A 15,704-nucleotide genomic window follows, 5' to 3' on the forward strand; every position below is an offset into this window, starting at 1 on the left:
CTGGTATCATCATCATGATAAGTGATTTTAGATCTGAATCTTGCATTTCCGGTGTGATGGTGTGTTTAGGACTTGCTATGGTGGGAGAATTGGGTTCTAATGATGCCAAGTAACCTTGGTTTGTGTTGCTTATATTCTTATGCTTGCCCCCTGCAATCTGGTTATCTCTAGTGCTACCTGCCCTTGATAAATCCGACTAGAGTCAGTCCTTCCTGTGATCCTGGTTGTATCAGAACTCATCAGTGTCAGGCTGTCTCTGTGATCCTGTGATTCTGAGATCCTGTGACCCTGGACTTGTTAGAGCACTTGGGAGTGCAGCAGCTTCCACTGTGTGTTGTGGGACTGGCTGTGAAGTCTGGGCTCAAGGTCTGCTCAGGACACCAGCCCCAGAGGCCGGAAGGAACCCGAGCTACTCTGCTGGCAGAATTCCTATATGCCTGGTCCCATAGGTCCCAGCTACTCCAGGTGTTGGGACAGATGTTGGGTCCTCCTTACCTCTGATCCTGAGAGTGTGAGAGCACCTGGGAGTGGAGCTTCCTCTGGGTGTTGTGGGACTGGCTGCAGAGCTTACATCCAAGGTACACTCAGGACACCAGCCCAGAGAGATAGGCATAATTGTTTCTCTTAATGGAGAAAAGGATATTATGTGTAAATAGTTGGCCTTAACAAGAAAAACTATTAGTAGGTTCTGGAATTGTTGTGAATCTTATATTGTTTAATGCAATATAAATTTCAGGTTAGATATCATAAATATAACATTATATATATGTATGATTGAATAATTTACAGTCCTTCTATGCATGACTAGGTATTTTAGCATATGAAGTATTTTTTTTGTAGTGGAAAGAAATTTAAGCACTGAAAGAAAATGCTTCAATACAAGATCCTTAGGATGTGAGCATCTATAGCCACACATAAAAACTACCATACAAATATTCTGTATTATAGCATTCACTGAATCAGCCTCTCAAGAAAACTAACTCAGTATAGCTACTTCCTAGTCTATTCTGATGTTTGTGGTTTTTATATATTATTAGATGCCAGTCTTTACAATGAATAATACTGCTTTCTAAAATCAATTTCAAAAACTGAGTAAACTTTATACTTTCAGTAAAATTGAGCTTCCCTTGGGCAAATGAAAAATGAAGGTATGTGAGTCTTTATAAACTTAAAAACAAATACATGTTTTTCCATTGACTCAGAATTTAAGGGGAAAAACTTACTTCTGTATTATTTTAATTAGTTTTTGTGTGGATCATGGTGTGTAATATGTAGGTTAAGGATAATGTGAACAAAGTTGGTTCTCTCCTTCTAGTTTGTGGGTCCCAGGAATCAAACTCAGGTTTTCAGGATTAGTGCTATGCACCCATAACTACGGAGACATCTTGCTACCTTCCTTTTGTATCATTTAGATAGAGTTTTAGTACATGTATGAAAATACATGGATTTTGCATTTTAAGATCAGGCATGGAGGAGCTACTATACTTAAGATTGTAGTATAAGATTGACAAAACAGACTAATAGATCTTGAACACAGTGTATTATCCAGAAATAGATCCCTTTAGAGTCAACATTATTTGATCTTCAACAAAAGAGAGCAATGACTCCACAATTAGAAACAATGCTTTCAACAATTGGTGCTAGAATAACTGTATATCCTCCATAGGAGTAAACACAGAGCTTTTAGCATTTGTAAAGTTGAACTCAAAATACATAACAATCCAAAGTACAAAATAGTATAAATGCTGAAAGATAATATGGGAGAATCTCAAGGATTAGAATTTGGTGATGGCTTTGTATGTGTAACCTCACAAAAAAGGAAAAGGAAAAACTGAAGAAATGCTAGACACAGTCTTGATTCTGCAGAAACTGATAGACCAGCTAACAAAATAAAACACAGTAGGTAAAAGACTCTTCATGTTCTCATTGACCAAGATTGGCATCAGGAGTGAGTTTCAGTCTACATTGCCTCTGAAGCAGGCCCTGAGAGGATTTGAGGCCATGCGTTTGAAAGGAATGTGTAACAAACATGAAAGAAAACTGAGGAATGGAAGGGAATGAGCGGGGTCATTATTAGACAAAAATCACAGGTGACTAGAAGTGAATACTGGGAAATAACATAGAGCACGTCTGGCAGCTATTCTACAAACAGGTGAGGAAACAAACTCTTACTATGGCTGGAGTTGAGTTATTAAGGGATTCCTCCATGATTCTCAATCCCCTGGTGCTTCTACCTGCCAGGAATATGTGTATAGCAGTCTTGTGTAATTGTGTAAGAGGTGGAAATTAGTAATACAGAAGAGTCCGAGGCCTGTGGGTAGGAGATAACAGAGCATTGGCCAGAGGCTTCCTGGAGGAGGTGAGATTTGACAGTGCTCTTTCTCTTCTCTCTTCAGGCTTCATCATGACCTTGTCCCTGCTGTCTATTGTCTATGGTGCCTTACGCTGCAACATCTTAGCCATCAAAATCAAGTATGATGAATATGAGGTCAAAGTCAAACCCCTGGCCTATGTCTGTATCTTCCTCTGGAGAAGCTTTGAGATTGCCACTCGGGTCATTGTCTTGGTCCTCTTTACCTCTGTCCTGAAGATCTGGGTGGTGGCAGTCATACTTGTCAACTTCTTCAGCTTCTTCTTGTACCCCTGGATCCATTTCTGGTGCAGTGGCTCCCCATTCCCCGAGAACATAGAGAAGGCCCTAAGTAGGGTGGGTACCACCATCGTGCTCTGTTTCCTCACTTTACTCTATGCTGGCATCAACATGTTCTGCTGGTCAGCTGTCCAGCTGAAAATCGACAACCCGGAGCTCATCAGCAAGTCCCAGAACTGGTACCGGCTGCTGATTTACTACATGACAAGATTCATCGAGAACTCTGTCCTCCTGCTCCTGTGGTATTTCTTTAAAACTGACATATACATGTATGTGTGTGCACCTCTGTTGATTTTGCAGCTGCTCGTTGGGTACTGCACTGGCATTCTCTTCATGCTTGTGTTCTATCAGTTTTTCCACCCTTGCAAAAAGCTTTTCTCCTCCAGTGTTTCTGAAAGCTTTAGGTCAATTCTCAGGTGTTCCTGTTGGTCTGCCCTGAGGAGAAAATCCACAGAGCCAGTAGGAAGGATAGACACAGACTTAAAGGCATGCACAGAGGAATATGTAATGCCTTCTACCAGTAAAATGACTCCCAAGACTGAGATTTGGACTGCTGTTGATCTGTGCTCTGCTTAATGGAACCTGAGGCTTCTTACAGACTTCAGACACATTATGAGCCCTGCACAGGGACTAAGGCAGGAAGTTAACTGTCAGTTCCCTGTGAGCTGCTACCTTTTATATAGATTTGATGCAATTTTGGGAGCACTAGGGAAGCCTACTACCCCACAGTTTGTTTCACATTTGACTCTGTTATGTTCTTGCAGCCTTACTAGCCATTTCATTGATTGACACAGTATCCCTTAAGTTTTAGTTGAGCTAGTCATACTCATCAGGTATAATGAAGAGACATACTTGTTTTCTAGTTCCTAGCCTGTTGTCTCAATAGCCTGATGCTTTACTACTACTGAATACAGCTTTATACAAGAGTCTCCATGATAGCTGGAATAGGTTACTAGGGATTTTACAACATTGTTCCAATTGTAGCTTACAGGAGAGCTATTTAAGTTTGTTTTATCAGTATGTTCCATTTTCACCTCAGTAAGACTTTTTGTATATAACCAACTGTAACCACTCTAGCATGCAATGTGCATTTTGTTTCAAGGGCCTAGATTTGGAGACTTTATTCTCTAGGATCCATTGGTACAGTTACTTAGGAAAGCCATGTTTCATTCCACATGTTGAGGAAAGTAGGGATCAGGATGGATTGGGACAATTGTTAGAACATCAAAATAACAGAAGCTCATACAAATATCTAAATGTTTAAAGATGTGAATTGGTTAGAAAGTAGGCTTAATTATCCTCATAACTCAGTCTTGTCCTATAATTCTGAAAATTTTCCAGTAGAATTTTCTAAGATTAATATTTTAACAAGGAAGAAAATAAAACTAATAGTTTTCATCCCCATCTCCCCCTTCCTGGAGTGTCGGAAAGTTTTTAACCTCAGTGCATTTGCTGTTGTTTCTACAAAGCCCTATAGAAATGTCTTCCCCGATGCAACTACACAGGACACTTTATCTTCCACAATTTTAAGAAGAAGTGTTTTCCTCACTACCACCCTTAGAAATGTTGACCTTAGAAACTTTCTAAGTTATAGAAAGTAATGAAATGATCAGAAGTTTTTGTTCCTCATGAAATCCATTTTGACATGATAGCAGTTAATTTTAATGAGGTCTTCAGTTTTCCCCTCCACACCATTTCATCTAATGAATAATTTCTCTCTGATTTGGCACTATTTATTTTAATTTAAAAAGGTTGAATAGAATATTATCAGTAGTCTGACAGAAATGCCAGCAAGCAGCGCTATGATTTCTACTACTAAATGTGGATAATGAAATGTCTACAAACAAGTGATCATGAAATCCACACCAACTTAACATGAGAATTGTAACAAAATTTAATGCATTTTCAAAGGTACCTCTATTTGTGATTCTATGGAATAGAATACATATTTACTTTTCTGACCACCTTAATACATAAAACACATTTATCTGGTCATCACAGTCCTCATAATTGCTTTTTAAAAACTCTCTTGGTATCAAATTGATGAGTAATTTCATAAACAAATGAACATTCAGTTTGGTAACTATTTTACTATACTAGAGGATTCATAAAATAGTAAGGATTCTTTGATGTGTCATTTGCACTGTTAATGTTTTTACCATTTTGTATGCACATGCTTCAGTAAAGTTCTGAACCACAGAGCATCTGTTTTCCTTCCTGAAATATTTTTCCTCATTTGTAATTCTTCTGTTTTACCAGGATTTGTGGTTTACCTATATGATAATGCATAGGCAGTACATCCTTTTTGACTACTTTTAACATATAAAAGTCAAATTGATGTTTGTCTCTGTTTTCTGTTGACCCCTGTATCACTTTTCCTGTTTTTAATAGTATACATTATCAAAGTGATACTTTATATGACAGATACTTCTTTGTATTTTTCTTGCTCAGAGGTACAAAACTGTTGAAAATATATAACAAGTACAGGGAAAAAAAGCTTAAGATTCTAAAGCACTCCTGTTTTGGTTATTTCCTAGTTTAAGAAGTCCACGATGATTCAGAGGGTAGGAAGAGCATCCCTCGGTCATCCCAAACTGTTTTTCTCTGTCAAATCATTTCCTTATGTTTACAGGCAGCAGGTGTTTTCAGTCTTTAATGTGAAGGACATCCTTTTCTTGAAGCTTTCCAGTGACTAAGGGTAGAAGTGGTACCCATTTCCAATTTCAGGTCATGCTTTGAGAGTGAGACTAGCGTCACTTTGACACTTCCTAGGCAGGTTCAGAATTAGACAAGGGTAAGGATACTTGTATTTTTCCAGCCTTGGTTTAGAAGCAGGACCTAAAAATACTTTTAAACTCTTAATTTTCAAATATATTGTAAGCCCTTTTACCTTAGTCAGTTGGCAAGCATCTTGAATGACCTCAAAGCAAACTAGCCGTGATAAACTATCAGACACCAAAGGCCCAGGTCACGCTTTATAAAGACAGGTGTTTTTATTTTTTATTTTTAGCTAATTAGATACTATTTCAGTCTCTTGGTAAGTAGGCATTTTCCCTGTGCAGTCCCGTAAGCTTACTTAATTATTCTATGCCTCCATTTCCTAACATACCAAATTAACATGACACACTATTCCAACTTACCTCACAAACTTGTTGGAAAGATTCCATTAAGTAATAGATACAAAAATATTTCAAAGTACCACAAAGAGTTATTATATTATTCAAGTCCATAAGGTGGTTATTGTTTGTGGTTTTGTTCTGTTGTTTTCCTGGCTGAAATGACATAAGTAGTTTCATACACATCAGTCTTTAGTGAATGTACAGGTCTTTGGGCTTCTCTGCAGTTGCCTTCTCTTACCATCAGTTGATTACAAACTTTAGTACTCAGGGCATACACAATGGCTCAGTGGGGAAAGGTTCGTGCCACCAAACCCAACAACCCAACTTCCATCCTCGGCACCTACATGGTCTAAGGAAAGAAACAGTTCCCACAGCTGTCTGATTTCTAAAAGCAAACTATGGTGCATGTATGCGCGTACACAGACTCACACACTTACAAAATAAAAACATTAAAAATAGCCCCTAAGCCCTTAGTGCTTGATGAGAAAAAAAAAAAAAAAAAACCAGTGGATCTCACAAAGTGCTTCTGAAAGCAAATAAGTTTATTGTCTTGATATTATCCTTTATAAAGAATGTAACAGCATCTTTTGATAATTGTACATTACAACGTAAATGGCTGATTTGAAGCATTAATTAAATGTGAATGTAATCTGTACAATTTTGTAAATGGGAAAATAAGCTTAGTATTAATTGTCTTGAAAAATGCAGCATTTCCTTGGCATTAGCATGGTTCTATATGCCAGTGCATCTCAGCCAGTGAATTGTGGGTACTTTTGTGGACTGCTTCTCAGAGTCATTGACTCAAATGTTTATGTGTCTTCATATAATAAATTAATTTTTTAAATTTTCTCTTGTACTTTATTTTTTGTATAATCCTCCAATGATTTCTTTTTTTTAAAATTTAAGGCCCATTTGAAAGATAAATTTGAAAATGGTTTGTTGTGATTATGTATTTTTTAAAATGTAAAATGGAAATCCCTGAAATAGGATGAGAAGTTCAAGAATGCAAAGATTTAGGCTTTCAGTACAACAGCTGCCCATGAAAACACTGCTGTCTTGTAAGAATTTGCTCTATTGATTGAAGCCTTGCTGCTGGATACTGCTACTGAGATTCTGCTAAGTTATCTCAGGTGTTGTATATTACACAAAGACAGATGTGATATAGATAGATAGATAGATAGATAGATAGATAGATAGATAGATAGATAGATATTCATTCTAGATAACATGAATATAAAATACAAGGATGACAGATTTTGGCTTAGTGTGAACGTAAACATACTGCAAAATGAATTCCTTCTGTGACTGGAAAAATTTCACTCATTGAAAGGGGTTATTGGAGACTATGGACTAGATGTGGTTTGTTTAATAATTTGTTTCTAAAAGTGTCCTTTCAGTTTGCAAAGGTGTAACTAAAGGATATCTTTATATTAAAATCGCTTTATTGAAGTATAATTGCCACACAAAAACACACATGTTGAATGTGTACAGTTTACCGAGTTTGGCCATTTGCATACACCCATGATATTATCACCACAAACAAGGTGCTACACCTCAAAATTTTTCATTTTTGTTGTTTTTTTTCTTTTTTGGAAGAAAAGGACAAAAGAACCACCCTCTTAAAGTTCACACTACTTTTAGCAATTTTGATGTACTATGTTACGTAGCAGATCTCTAGAACTTATATGGTATAAAGTTGAGCTTTCATATGCATCTAGTAACAATGGCTTACCCTCTAGCCATTGGCAACTACTATCATCTGTCGTTATGAATTTGATTATTTTAGATACTTCATTTTAGTACAGCCACAAAATATTTGTTCTTCTGTGTCTGGCTTATTTTGATTAATACAATGTCCTTCAAATTTATGTTTGTTGACAGGAATAGCAGCTTCCTTCTTCTGGAAGTTAATATCATATGTATATACTGTTTTCTTTATTCACTTGGATCCTTTTCCTCTTGTGATGTTGGGATGGCTATTGTAATGAACATGGAAGCACAGTTGTCTCTTAAACTTCTTGATTTTATTTATTTTGGTTGTTCTCCGAGAAGGATCATATGGTAGTTCTATTTTTTCTTTTTCTTTCTTTCTTTTTTTTAATTTTAGGGACTATGATGACTGACTGTCCTTCAAGCCAAGAACTTGTCATCTTAGGGAATTTCAACTGCACCCCTTGCAAAAGATCTTCCCAGCTGGGCTTGTTGACACTTTATACCTCGATCCTGAACTGAGTATTCCACTGTTCCATCCCAACTGGCAACTTTGCTTGTGGCATGGGGTGGGGGGAGAGTAGAGTATATGTATATATATATATTTATATTGTGTTGTAAAAGACTGAATCAAGACTCCATATATGCAAGTTAGGAGAAGCCCTCATCCCTGCTGGATAGTGCCTTCCAGATGTAGCAGGTTGAGAGAGGATTGCCTACATCTCTCTCAATAACTCCCCACCTATGTAAATGACACCCTCTGTAGATGACCAAAACAAACTCAATGATATTTTTGTGGACTTTTGTCTTATATTTCTTAGTTTGGGCATTTTGTTTTTGTCTTATCAGTCTTTTGCTTGTGTACTATGGCTCCCAATTTTGTGTTTTTATAGGTTCTGTGCATATGCACATGTGTGTATGTATATCTTGTATTTTTTTATTCTATCCTTTTTTTCTAAAGAGAGAGAAAGAAAGGGGATTGAGTTGGGAGGGTGGGGAGATAGGAGGATCTGGGAGGCAGTTGGGGAAGGAGAATCTGTGATCAGAATATATTGTATGAAAACAAAATTATTTTCAATAAAAATACAGTTTTGTTTAAATGTTTGGAACAAGGTGAGGGCAGTAAGCTATTGTAGATATTCTTCCAACAATATTTCTTCATGTCCCTCTTACAGGAGGTGTTTTTCTAAGTAACAAAAATTATACAGCCTTCTGAGTGTGTTGGCACATGTCACTGATCTAAGCACTCAGGAGGCAAGGTTACATAGTGAGCCAAAATATTATATATTCTTATGGGGAAGTATATGATATTTTAATATATGTATCCATTGTACAATGTGCAGATGAGAAGTAACTAGATCTGTCTCTTCAAACATTTGTCATTTCCCTACGATGAAAGTATTCATAATCATTCTTCTAGGTATTTTAAAAATACAGTACAGTGTCACTACCTGTGGCCACCTACTGTGCAATAGAACACCAGAAATTACTTTGCATATGAAACAATAATTTAAGGAACATACTTATTTTATGAATGTCTTTACAACTGAAAAAGCATGCCAATTATACATTGTCATTAAACGAATAACATTCTCAGCAGGTTTTCTTTTTCAGGAAAAGATACTTTTTAGCAGTGAATCTTGGTATATAATCCAGAAACCCTTAGCCCCTTCTTTCCAGGTACACAATAAGCCCTGGCAAATGAAGTCCCTGATAGTGCCAAGATGGTGAGCTTTCTGCAGAACCATGCTCTAGACTGTAGGTGTGTGCACCTGGTCATCACATACAGCAAAGATACTAGTACAGGAGACCCAACACAGAATCATAAACTTACTTAAAGTATTATGATGTAGGTTTATTGCAATCTTTTAAAATCAATTGAATGACTCTGAAGCATGAACTTTGTAGAAGACAGTGTTGTTTTATAATGTTAAAAGGCTGGACCCAACTGCAGGAAATGCCCCATCGTATTTTCTCTGTAAATTATTAGGTTTTCAGCAGTGGTGGTTTGAGCAGAGTTCAGACCAAAGAACCTCTTCAAAGCATTTATAACTGCACACAGCAGCATCTCTACAGCAGATAATGAGAAGAAACCTTTCCTTAATGGCTGTAGTGTGTCAACGACTTGTACAGGGAAAGAATTTCAGGCTTTGTTGCCCTCCAAAGAGGAAAGATTTATAGAGACAGATTTGAAGATTCTGTGTGTGCTTTGTCCTCCCTGCCTGCCTCCCATCCTGAATTAATTTTCTCTTCCAGTGATGAGTTTCTGATTGAAACCTGATTAGCCTACTTCCTAGAATCCTGGTAATACTATCCTCTTTACATTTCTGCATTATGCATACTGGCTTAATTTCTTATCAGTTTGCTTCTGATCTTAATTACCTCTAGTCTACAGTTAATGAGTCAGTTTTAGAAGTGTTAGAACTCAAGAAACAAAACGGGATGGAAATTTTGTATTTCAGAGCAATGTTTCAAGACCATCCCCCACTACTACCACACAGCACAGAGAAGGGCACCCTGCTGTTACTGTCTCTACCAAAAGGACTTCCTTAAATGGAGTGGCAGAATTGCCATCCTCTCTATTAAGTGGAAGTATCTAACACACATTTGTACAGTTATTTTCAAGCCAATGGGGATGCTGTTGTGAGTGACAGGAGAAAACGAATGAAAACTCTCACTGTGGTCAAAGTAGTCATCATAGTCCTCCCAGTATACACCACAAACAAGAATTAAAACCTGAAAATGGAACCACTATCATGTCAAGTGAACGGGAAGGCACGGTGTGGAAACTACAGGACTACTGTTCTGTGAGACAGTTTCTCCTGTCTGCGAAAAGCCCCCATTGTGGACAAACACAGTTTGCTTAGACAGCTGGCTGTATGAGCTCACAGGCCCCAAAAGAATTCAGTACCCACCTAACCCATCAATTTCTCCCTTCAGTGGTCTCAAGGACAAAAGATGATTGCAGAGGAGAAGCAAAAGTTTTATTGTTTCTCCAACCTTCAAGTGGATCTCTGGTTAGGTGGTTTGATGCATGTGGAAGGATTCTCTCCCATAGTTTAGAAAGTTTCTGTGTTTAAAAGCAGGCTGTATGACCTGCACATATATAGTTTTTCAACTTATGATTATATTTTATTTTTTAATGTTTTTTATTATTTTATTTTATCACATCCCAATTGCTGTCCTCCCCCTGGCCCCCATAGAGTCTGTCCCTCCAACCCCCACCCCTTCTCCTCTTGAGAGGGTAGGCCCCCCGTGCGTTCCCCCCAACCTGATGTCTCTACAGGGTTAGGTACATCCTCTCCTACTGAAGCCAGACATGCACTTATATTTCTTAAAAATATTTCATGTATGTATTTCTTCTGTCAATACATGAACTTACAAGATTAGTGGGAAAAAAAGTTTAGCCACTTCTACCCGAGGGCAAATCTTTCACCTGTAAAAGACTTAATGTTGCCTAATCCTGGATTTCAAATCTGATCTCGACTCTGAACTTTTCTTTATTGAAGTAGGGCTAGGATCCAGGCATTGCAGAAATGATGCCATGATCATGAAGTTGGTTTCCCTAGGGTGAAGCTTAGTCATTTCACTCCAGTTGTACTGACCCCTGTGGTGCCCCCAAATGTGGGAAAGTCAACTGCATAATTTCTGCTAGTGGAAGACTGTTCAAGCTCTCTCTCCAACTAAATGTATTTTTAAAAGAAAAGTACTAAGAAGAGAAAGGGCCTAGGGAGTGTATTGCAGTGTGGTGAGCTTCACCTACCAGGGGTTACTTTGCAAGCAAATTCCCAATTCCTTGGCCTGAATGTTGACCTCATTTCCTAGGTTTTAGAACACCTTAGAATTTCTTTATATCACAGTTTCTACCTTTCACACTGAATTCATTTTCACCTTTCTTTGGAGAACTGATTCTGAAGGAAAAAGATAAGCAAGGTTTCTATTCAGGTATGCAGGGCTGTTTGTACCCTGGCAGAGCTGCCTGGAAATATAGGATAAAACAAATATTATTAAGGCCCTGATATTATCTACACATTTCCAAAGGGAAATTAATTATATGCTAGAATGTCATGTCTTTAGATAGCACTCATATTCAGCATCTAATATTAATGAATGCTCCTATGTATACACCAGTACTGACAGTTGTGGCAGCCAGTAACCACTTATGATTACTAAGTATATGAAATGTGTATACTTCAACTTGAAATGTGTAAATTAAACATGAATGTCTTAAAACCTCAGTAACAAAACAAAGTAATGGAAATATTACCTTTACATCGGATGACATAATGAAGTCAAATAATTGGGAATTTACTGGCCTAAAGAAGAGAGAAGTAAAATTAAATTTACCTCATTTAGTAAAACTACATTTTACCTCTTCCAAGTCACTGTTTCTTGTGACTACTAGGACATTTAGCATTGCTTAAATTGGTTCCCTTTTGTGTTCTGTGTTGAAGTAGACAGAGCTGCTTCAAACATGTAGTCTGGTGAATAATGTCATGAAAACCTGTATTTATTTCTCTTTTAAATTGTTTTTTATTTGGGGGTGATAATTTAATACATAATCGTAAGGTATTTTGATCAAATGTATTTCCCATTCCCTCCCCCACCAGTGCCTGTCTCATAACCACTACCACTTTCCTCATCCAAGCTACAATGTTGACTATCTTGATCATCTACAGGCCCTGTGCTTGCAGTCACAGCAACTTTCAGTCCCTATGCAAAGCCCTGTTATTGTTAATCAACACTTTTGCAGCACTCCTCCATGATTTCTGGCTCTTACGACCTTAATGCTGTTGCTTTTGCAATGATCCCATGTAGAGCTTAACACTCCACACTTCCTTATTCTCAACACTGATCCATTGTGTATCTCTGTGTTAATTGTCACCATCTACTGCAAAAAACAAATCTCTAAAAATAGTTGAGAGGTGTACTAATATATGGGTATAAGGATGCATGTTGAAGATACCACATACAGTTTGATGCCATTTATCAAAATAATGGTAATAGGTTCCCTGCCTAGGGTCTATGACCTCTTCTTTAGCTGAAGGTTCTTGACTAGATAGATTTACAATACTGAACATGAGTTGAATCATATGGAGTATGTCTTAAATCCAACCGGAATATGATTTTAGTTACCTCTATAACATTTATGCTACTATTACACCTATGGGAAGATTTTTCCAGGCTAGTTGTTATTGTAATTTTGAGGATTCACAACTGGATAAGACTGTGGATGACTTTTTTTCCAAGGCTGCCTGCATAATACCTAGAAGCACTGTGAAAGCTATTCAGTAATGATGAAACATCCAGGTTATTGTACCAGCTTAAATTCTCTGTCTTATGGCTCAAGTATGTGGTATCTTCAGCAATAGCATCTTACCTTCAAGTTGTGTTTGGTACCCAAGAGTATTGGCAATAGCCAGCATTGTTTTGAGAGACTATGGAATTCCTCTGACCAACAACTGGAAGAGAAATGATACACATCTAGCCCAGGGATTTTTATCTGATAGCCCATGGCATGTAAAAGTCATTATCCTAAATAATTATGAATAATTAAATATATCTATAATTGTCTATGTATATTGGTTTGTCTAATTGCTGGCTTTAGAATCTCTTATCCTAGATATTTTAGATATCAGAATGTTTTCAAATATAGTCAATTGCAATGTGGTCTCATTCTGTAGGTTATTTTTGCATTGTGTTGAATGTTTCCTTCACTGTACTAAAGCTTTTATAAGTTGATCTAATCCTACTTGTATATTTTTGTTTTTATTGTATATATTTCAGAGAGATCATATCCCCCAAATCTTGCCCATTTCAATATACTGAAGCATTTCCATTGTGCTTTATTCTAGTAGTTTGATTAAGTCATGTCTTATATTAAGATCTTAAACATGCATTTGCATGTGGCTGTGCAGTTTTTCTAGCACCATTTGTTAAAGGGGTTGTTTCTTCTTCACAGTATATTTTTTGGACACTTTTGTTCAGAAGTCATTTGGTGATAGATGTGTGAGTTTACTTCTAGGCTTTCTGTTCTTTCCCAGTGTGCTGTGTGTGTGTGTGCTTGTGTGTATGTGTGTTTATTTCTATCCAATACTGATTTGACGACTATAACATTATAGTAACTTTCGAAGTAACATTGCATAGTATGGTAACATAGCATCTCCTCCTTTGTTCTTATTGCTCAAAATATCTTTGGCAATTGTGAGTTATTATGGTTTAATATAAGTTTTCTATTTTTCCTACATCTGTGAAGAAAGCCACTGTATTTTTTTTATAGAAAATGTGTTCAATTTATAATTGGTTTTGGAAGTAGGGACCTTTAAACAGTACTGATTATTCTAATCCATAGATAGGCTTTTTAATCCTTTGGCATTCTCAGGTTCTTTTTGGGAAAACTCCAGTATCACACATATTTGCTTCTTTAATATCGTCCCCCCCAAAGTACCAGTAAGCATTGTTTCTCTGTTTTTCTTCTCAAACTATATTTTCAAGTACTTTATATTCTAGCCCACTTACTCTTTTTGTCTATTTTATTTAAAGCCCATATCACATTTAAAGTTTTCCTAAATGTATTTTTCATCTTAATAATTTCTATTTGACTCCTTGTTATAATGACACATTTCTCTGTTTTCTTCAAGCTTATTGAGTTAAAAGAATTCCTTAAATTCCTTAAAACAAATGTTTTAAGCCCTCTGAGGTTACTATTACACTGCTTACTGCCTGGTCAGTTTCTGGTGTGATATGTCATGGTTTCTGAATGCTGGTGATGCTTGTTGGCATATAACATCATCTGGCACTGAAGAATCAGGTATTGTCTATGCCTGTCTTTTAAGAAATTATAAGTAATCTTAGTCACTTGCTTAATCCTAGCACTATATAGTAACAAGGTACAGAGCTGTCAGAAGTCTATCAATGGTGTGTTGTCATTGCTTCAGTATTGTAGGCAAAGTTGAGCTTTTCCATAAATTTTCATTAAAAAAGAAACAGCAGAGTACCTAGAGAGAATTGTCTCTAGCAGATGTCCTGGGGGCCTTGTTTATAGTTACTAGCTTGTGGCTAGACTTTTAAGAATTATTGTCAGTGGTCCAGCCACAAGCTCCTGCATCCATCAGCGCCATAAGCTGTGTCACTTTCTGAAGACTGCCCAAGAAGACTGGTACAACATTGGGTGAGGAACAAGAACTATGCCCAAAGGGTTGCCAGCTCCTTAGCCCCATAACCCAGGACAGTTTGAAAGAGCTACAAGTGCTGGAATGTGAAATCCAATAGATTGAGGCTGCATGCCTTCCCTTACAGTAACTGCACCAGAGGCAGAACTGTTTATTGGGGCTAGAAGACCTGTCCATGTGTGGCTTCAGCAGCTAAACAGGGTCCAGAGCAAAGACTTACATGCTTTATTACTCTATGCTACTCATCTGTGAGTAGAGTCTTGCACTAATACTATGTTGCTTAAGCTTGGTATATTGTTGGTGAAAGTAGAATATTGGTCATCTTGGCTTATGGTAAGCTGGGTTGTGTGTATCTCATGAGTTTTGAGAAGCTGCAAAATCATCACAGATAGCAGTGATGCAGGCCAAATCACAAATCAGTCCCACTTGATGTACAGGATGGTCCTGGGATTAGTCCTGGGGCAGTTCAAGATTCTTATATATAAGGACTGCTCTGACAAATAGCTGTACTAGCTGAAGTTGGGGGAGAGTGGTGGAGAAAGTACCCTGGCCACAAAAGCTAAGCTCAGTCACACCTATGTACCAGCCAGAGGGGCTGGGACTTTCTCAGGGTAGGACAGGTGTTCCCAAGCCTACTTTACGGGTAGAACTGATGCAATTGAAATTCAGGTCTGTCCTACACGTACGCAGATTTCCATGTGATCATTGGCTTCCAAGCTATGTCTGAGCTTTGGACTATATCTACACAACCTTCAATTTTTACTTAAATCTTGGTCTCACACTGATCCTCCTACTGGACTCTCAGACAAATCCTTGACCTAGATTCCCTACTTTGTTCCTCAGCTGGTGAAATTCTGCTCCCCACTCTCCAGACTGAGGTTGGAGTGATGATAATTAGCGGAGTCTCTACTTCCTGCCATACACAGTTACAATGGCTTAGTTTTCAGGTACTAACCTAACAAAACAGGCCATCGTGGGACTTTTCCTAGAAAAGTATCACTGGGATATGCCTGGATTTCAAGCCTAAAGCCTAGATTTAATGTTCTTTCTCCC

The 15,704-nt window shown here is 37.6% G+C and overlaps 1 protein-coding gene and 1 non-coding gene across 2 annotated transcripts in view; both read left to right on the forward strand.

Moving 5' to 3' along the window:
• Window positions 1–6,617, forward strand: part of Xk (X-linked Kx blood group) — a 41,999-nt gene extending 35,382 nt beyond the window's left edge. Inside the window, exon 3 of the mRNA XM_031339617.1 lies at window positions 2,397–6,617. Within this exon, the coding sequence (XP_031195477.1) occupies window positions 2,397–3,226 (830 nt within the window). The 3' untranslated portion in view covers window positions 3,227–6,617. The remainder of the gene's footprint in view (window positions 1–2,396) is intronic.
• Window positions 6,618–10,998: 4,381 nt separating this feature from the next.
• Window positions 10,999–11,162, forward strand: LOC116095476. The gene has a single exon (XR_004120608.1). It is a non-coding gene; the product is annotated as a U1 spliceosomal RNA (small nuclear RNA).
• The last annotated feature ends 4,542 nt before the right edge of the window (window positions 11,163–15,704 follow it).

The sequence above is a fragment of the Mastomys coucha genome, chromosome X (genome assembly GCF_008632895.1).
Source record: "Mastomys coucha isolate ucsf_1 chromosome X, UCSF_Mcou_1, whole genome shotgun sequence".
Taxonomy (NCBI): Eukaryota; Metazoa; Chordata; class Mammalia; order Rodentia; family Muridae; genus Mastomys; species Mastomys coucha.